The 7500-nt window shown below is 43.5% G+C and overlaps 1 protein-coding gene across 1 annotated transcript in view; it reads left to right on the top strand.

Moving 5' to 3' along the window:
• The first annotated feature begins 3087 nt into the window (after positions 1–3087).
• pin1 (peptidylprolyl cis/trans isomerase, NIMA-interacting 1) overlaps positions 3088–7500 on the top strand; it is a 6277-nt gene continuing 1864 nt past the window's right edge. The window contains exons 1-2 of the mRNA XM_083522124.1: positions 3088–3260; positions 3442–3457. Of these exons, the coding sequence (XP_083378250.1) occupies positions 3190–3260; positions 3442–3457 (87 nt within the window). The 5' untranslated portion in view covers positions 3088–3189. The remainder of the gene's footprint in view (positions 3261–3441; positions 3458–7500) is intronic.

Here is a 7500-nt window from a genome sequence, read left to right as displayed (position 1 = left end):
CGGCTGACCTGGCCATTATGGCGGACAGACAGCGCATGCGTAAACATGAATGGCTTCGGGGAAGGAGTTTGTGTTCACTGCCCTCCTGTGGATTGAGGCGGAGGTTCAGCGGGTTCATCACATCTGTTTGACATAAAACCCAGAGAAAATGTGGGATGATTAGAAATTCCTTCACGGAATAGTGTACTGAAAAATACCTCATGGAATAGTGCACTGAAAAATACCTCACGGAATAGTGTACTGAAAAATACCTCATGGAATAGTGCACTGAAAAATACCTCACGGAATAGTGTACTGAAAAATTCCCTCACGGAATAGTGTACTGAAAAATACCTCACGGAATAGTGTACTGAAAAATACCTCACGGAATAGTGCACTGAAAAATTCCCTTACGGAATAGTGTACTGAAAAATACCTCACGGAATAGTGTGCTGAAAAATACCTCACGGAATAGTGTGCTGAAAAATACCTCACGGAATAGTGTACTGAAAAATACCTCACGGAATAGTGTGCTGAAAAATACCTTACGGAATAGTGTACTGAAAAATACCTCACGGAATAGTGTACTGAAAAAGTTCCCTCACGGATTAGTGTACTGAAAAATACCTCACGGAATAGTGTACTGAAAAATACCTCACGGAATAGTGCACTGAAAAATACCTCACGGAATAGTGCACTGAAAAATACCTCACGGAATAGTGCACTGAAAAATTCCCTTTCGGAATAGTGTACTGAAAAATACCTCATGGAATAGTGCGCTAAAAAATTCCCTCACGGAATAGTGTACTGAAAAATACCTCACGGAATAGTGTACTGAAAAATACCTCACGGAATAGTGTGCTGAAAAAATACCTCACAGAACAGTGTGCTGAAAAATACCTCACGGAATAGTGTGCTGAAAAATACCTCACGGAATAGTGTACTGAAAAATTACCTCACGGAACAGTGTGCTGAAAAATTACCTCACGGAATAGTGTGCTGAAAAATACCTCACGGAATAGTGTACTGAAAAATTACCTCACGGAATAGCGTGCTGAAAAATACCTCACGGAATAGTGTGCTGAAAAATACCTCACTGAATAATGTACTGAAAAATACCTCACGGAATAGTTTACTGAAAAATACCTCACGGAATAGTTTACTGAAAAATACCTCACGGAATAGTGTGCTGAAAAATACCTCACGGAATAGTTTACTGAAAAATACCTCACGGAATAGTGTACTGAAAAAGTTCCTCACGGAATAGTGTACTGAAAAATTACCTCACGGAATAGTTTGCTGAAAAATATCTCACTGAATAATGTACTGAAAAATACCTCACGGAATAATGTACTGAAAAATACCTCACGGAATAATGTACTGAAAAATACCTCACGGAATAATGTACTGAAAAATACCTCACGGAATAATGTACTGAAAAATACCTCATGGAATAGTGTGCTGAAAAATTACCTCACGGAATAGTGTGCTGAAAAATACCTCACGGAATAGTGTACTGAAAAAGTTCCTCACGGAATAGTGTACTGAAAAAGTTCCTCACGGAATAGTGTACTGAAAAATGACCTCACGGAACAGTGTGCTGAAAAATACCTCACGGAACAGTGTGCTGAAAAATTACCTCACGGAATAGTGTACTGAAAAATTACCTTACGGAACAGTGTGCTGAAAAATACCTCACAGAATAGTGTGCTGAAAAATTCCCTCACGGAATAGTGTGCTGAAAAATACCTCACGGAATAGTGTACTGAAAAATTACCTCACGGAATAGTGTACTGAAAAATTACCTCACGGAATAGTGTGCTGAAAAATACCTCACGGAATAGTGTACTGAAAAATTACCTCACGGAACAGTGTGCTGAAAAATTACCTCACGGAATAGTGTGCTGAAAAATACCTCACGGAATAGTGTACTGAAAAATTACCTCACGGAATAGTGTACTGAAAAATTACCTCACGGAATAGTGTACTGAAAAATTACCTCACGGAATAGTGTACTGAAAAATTACCTCACGGAATAGTGTACTGAAAAATTACCTCACGGAATAGTGTGCTGAAAAATACCTCACGGAATAGTGTACTGAAAAATTACCTCACGGAACAGTGTGCTGAAAAATTACCTCACGGAATAGTGTGCTGAAAAATACCTCACGGAATAGTGTGCTGAAAAATACCTCACGGAATAGTTTACTGAAAAATACCTCACTGAATAATGTACTGAAAAATACCTCACGGAATAGTGTGCTGAAAAATACCTCACTGAATAATGTACTGAAAAATACCTCACGGAATAGTTTACTGAAAAATACCTCACGGAATAATGTACTGAAAAATACCTCACGGAATAGTGTGCTGAAAAATACCTCACGGAATAGTTTACTGAAAAATGTAAGAAAATGCTGTAACCAATCATATCGCTGAAATGCAGATTGACGTTTAAAACAAGCCAATAGAATGAACCCAAGGGGGTCGTAGATCCAGTGAAATAAATGAAATAAACTTGAATGTTTCTGGTGTAAAACTAAATGAAACGTGTACACAATCATTTAAATAATATAATAATGTGGCGTATAATGTAATATTGACTCTTAAGTGGTCACGTATATATTTTTTAAGTTTGACGGTTTAATATGTTCGTTCAGCCATGATTTAACATTGTTGTAATTTTAAGAGTAATTATGAATTATAGATATAATAAAGACTTTCAGTGCATTAATACAGCATTGTTGTGTTTGTGAGGATTTTTAGATGGATTTTAATTCATAAACAGGTGAATTAGCGACACCTGCTGGGACAGACTGGACTTGCTGTCACTTTCGGGCAAATAAGATCAATTAAAATATATTTTATTTGTATATTAACAGTACATAAGATATATTTACGTCACATGTGGTGTAGAAATATATGAATGTAGTATGTGATAAAACTCATTTCAGAAAATCAGATAAATATAAAATGTTTTAAACGACAGATCTGCATTAGTTTATACACCTACATTGACTTTACGACTACGGCTTACCTTTCCAAAATGGCGGATGCGTTGTCGGGACCTGACAGACAGCGCATGCGCGAAGATCTAGATCACTGCCCTCTTGTGGACTGAGGCGACAGTGCAGCGGGTTCAGCACACCTCAGTGATTGAGTGTGTGTGTTTAGAGTTCATCTCGTGTTGGAGATAAAAACCCAGAGGAAATGAGTGATGAGGAGAAATTACCCCCCGGCTGGGAGAAGCGCATGAGCCGCAGTTCAGGTGAGCAGCAGCAGTAAAACCCACTTCAGTGTAAACCTCTGCGGGAGACTCCGCACTGCTGACGGGGTGAAGCTCGCTGTGCTAACGCTGCTACTGCAGGGGCGTTCAGTCAGGGGTTAGCATCATTAGCATCATTAGCATCACAGCTAGCACTGAGTCTCACTCTGTCTCTTCACCTGTGTCTCTATAATCAGGAGTCCAGTGTCCGGGGTTTTATTCATAAACACGGAGAAAACCCTCTTCTGATTAGCATGTTAGCTCCGATTCATCATACCGCAGAGTGCGGCCATTTACTGTTACATACACAGCTGTGTGTGTGTGTGTGTGTGTGTGTGTGTGTGTGTGTGTGTGTGTGTGTGTGTGTGTGTGTGGTTGTGTGTGAGATAGTGTGAGAATCTGTCTATATCTGTCTCACACTGTCTGTCTATCTGTCTCACACTGTCCCTGTCTCACACTGTCCCTGTCTGCGTCTCACACTGTCCCTGTCTGCGTCTCACACTGTCCCTGTCTGCGTCTCACACTGTCCCTGTCTGCGTCTCACACTGTCCCTGTCTGCGTCTCACACTGTCCCTGTCTGCGTCTCACACTGTCCCTGTCTGCGTCTCACACTGTCCCTGTCTATCTGCCTTACATTGTCTCTATCTGTCTCACACTGTCTCTATCTGTCTCACACTGTCTCTGTCTGTGTCTCACACTGTCCCTGTCCATCTGCTTCACACTGCCTTACACTGTCTCTATCTGTCTCTATCTGTCTCAATCTGCCTCACACGGTCTCTATCTGTCTCTATCTGCCTCACACTGTCTGTCTCACACTATCTGTCTCACACTGTCTTGGTCTATCTGTCTCTATTTGTCTCAATTTGCCTTACACTGTCTCTGTCTCTATCGATCTCACAGTGTCTCTGTCTCTATCGGTCCCACACTGTCTTTGTCTCTATCGGTCTCACACTGTCTCTGTCTCTATCGGTCTCACACTGTCTCTGTCTATCTGTCAACCTTCCAATCAGTGTTGGGACTCAGACACAGTCTCAGTGTTCAAGTCGAGGCTGAACACATATTTATTTAGTGGAGTCTTTAGTCAGTAGGTGTTTGTGAGGTAAAGGAGCAGATCTGGAGGGATCATGGATATGGAGTGTTTGGTGAACTGAGATATTTGGATGCTGTCGTCTCCTCACTCTCACACGTTCACTCAGGTTTGTTGATGGTGGTGTGGTGGGTCATCTCTTATCCCAGAGATCCTCATGTCTGTGTTTCCTTCTGCTTCTCCATTTTACTTCTGCTGCTGTGTGGAGGGTGTGGGTGGAGAGTTGAGATGATCGGTACTGGAATTATACCAGTGTTTATAATATTATTCAAATAGTACGAAATCATAATTTTGCTGAATGTTATTTCTTACACTTCTTCTTCTTCTTTCGGCTGCTCCCATTAGGGGTCGCCACAGCGGATCATCCGTCTCCATCCCCCCCTGTCCTCTATATCTGCCTCTTTTACACCAACTACCTGCATGTCTTCCCTCACCACATCCATAAACCTCCTCCTTGGCCTTCCTCTTTTCCTCCTACCTGGTGGCTCCATCTTCAGCATTTTTCTACCAATATAATTCATGTCCCTTCTCTGCACATGTCCAAACCATCTCAATCTCGCCTCCCTCACCTTGTCACCAAAACATCCTACATGTGCTGTCCCTCTAATAAACTCATTTCTAATCTTGTCCATCCTCGTCACTCCCAACGAAAACCTCAACATCTTCAGCTCTGCTACCTCCAGCTCCACCTCCTGTCTTTTACTCAATGCCACTGTCTCTAATCCATACAACATCGCAGGTCTCACCACAGTCCTATAAACTTTCCCTTTCATTCTTGCAGATACTCTTCTATCACAAATCACTCCTGTCACTCTTCTCCACCCACTCCACCCTGCCTGCACTCTTTTCTTTACTTCCCTAACACACTCTCCATTACTTTGCACTGTTGACCCCAGGTACCTGAACTCCTCCACCTTCTCCACCTCTTCTCCCTGCAACCGCATCACTCCACTGCCCTCCCTCTCATTCACACACATGTACTCTGTCTTACTCCTACTGACTTTCATTCCCCTTCTCTCCAGCGCATATCTCCACCTCTCCAGGCTCTTCTCAACCTGCTCTCTACTCTCACCACAAATCACAATATCATCTGCAAACATCATAGTCCAGGGAGACTCCTGTCTGACCTCGTCCGTCAACCTGTCCATCACCACTGCAAACAGGAAAGGGCTCAGGGCCGATCCTTGATGCAGTCCAACCTTCACCCTGAACCAGTCTGTCGTACCTACTGCACACTTTACTGCCGTCACACTGTCCTCATACATGTCCTGCACCACCCTCACATACTTCTCTGACACACCTGACTTCCTCATACAATACCACAACCCCTCTCTCGGCACCCTGTCGTACGCTTTCTCTAAATCCACAAATACACAATGCAGCTCCTTCTGTCCTTCTCTATACTTCTCCATCAACATCCTTAAAGCAAATAAGGCATCTGTGGTGCTCTTCCTCGGCATGAAACCATACTGTTGCTCACAGATGGTCACCTCTTCTCTCAACCTGGCTTCCACTACTCTTTCCCATAACTTCATGGTGTGACTGATCAACTTAATTCCCCTGTAGTTACTGCAGGTCTGCACATCTCCCTTATGCTTAAAGATCGGTACCAGCACACTCCTTCTCCATTCCTCAGGCATCCTCTCCCCTTCCAGAATCCTGTTAAACAATCTGGTTAAAAACTCCACTGCCATCTCTCCTAAACATCTCCACGCTTCTACCGGTATGTCATCTGGTCCAACCGACTTTCCATTCTTCATCCTCTTAATCGCTGCTCTCACTTCCTCCTTACTAATCCTATCTACATCCTGCTTCACTAACTCCACATCCTCCAACCTTCTCTCTCTCTGATTTTCCTCATTCATCAGCTGCTCAAAATACTCCCTCCATCTTCTCAACACACTCTCCTCACTAGTCAACACATTTCCCTCTCCATCCTTTATTGCTCTAACTTGCAGTACATCCTTCCCAGCTCGGTCCCTCTGCTTGGCCAATCGGTATAAATCCTTTTCTCCTTCCTTAGTGTCCAACCTCTTATACAGTTCCTCATATGCCTTTTCCTTGGCTTTCGCCACATCCCTTTTAACCTGCTGCCGCATCTCCTTGTACTCCTGCCTACTTTTCTCATCACTCTGTCGATCCCACTTCTGTTTTGCCAACCTCTTCCCCCTAATGCTCTCCTGCACTTCCTCATTCCACCACCACGTCTCCTTGTCTTGCTTTCTATTTCCAGATGTCACACCAAGTACTTTTCTAGCTGCCTCCCTCATCACTCCTGCAGTAGTTGCCCAATCATCCGGCACCTCTTCACCACCACCGAGCCCCTGTCTGACCTCTTCCCTGAACCTCACACTACACTCTTCCTCCTTCAGTTTCCACCATCTTATTCTTCTTTCAAACCTTACTTTCCTCCTCTTCTTCTTCGCCTCCAAAACCATCCTACAGACCACCATCCGATGCTGTCTAGCTACACTGTCCCCCGCCAACACCTTACAGTCTCCAATCTCCTTCAGGTTGCATCTCCTACACAGAAGATAATCCACCTGTGTGCACCTTCCTCCACTCTTATACGTCACCCTATGATCCTCCTTCTTCTTAAAATACGTGTTCACCACTGCCATTTCCATCCTTTTAGCAAAATCTACCACCATCTGCCCTTCCACATTCCTCTCCTTAAAACCATACCTACCCATCACCTCCTCATCACCTCTGTTCCCTTCACCTACATGCCCATTAAAGTCTGCCCCAATCACCAATCGTTCTTTCCTAGGTACACCATCTACCACTTCATCTAATTCACTCCAGAATCTTTCTTTCTCCTCCATCTCACAGCCAACTTGTGGAGCATAGGCACTGATGACATTTATCATCATCCCTTCAACTTCCACCTTCACGATCATCACCCTATCAGAAACTCTCTTCACCTCCACTACACTCTTACTGTACGCTTCCTTCAGAATCACCCCTACACCATTTCTCTTCCCATCCACACCATGATAAAACAGTTTAAACCCACCTCCAATGTTCCTGGCCTTACTCCCTTTCCACTTGGTCTCCTGAACACACAACACATCTACCTTTCTCCTCTCCATCATATCAGCTATCTCTCTCCCTTTACCCGTCATAGTACCAACATTTAAAGTACCAACCCGAACCTCTACTCTCCTAC

The sequence above is a fragment of the Silurus aristotelis genome, assembly GCF_946808225.1.
Source record: "Silurus aristotelis genome assembly, chromosome: 20".
Lineage (NCBI taxonomy): Eukaryota > Metazoa > Chordata > Actinopteri > Siluriformes > Siluridae > Silurus > Silurus aristotelis.
This window is presented reverse-complemented; position numbering and strand designations above follow the sequence as displayed.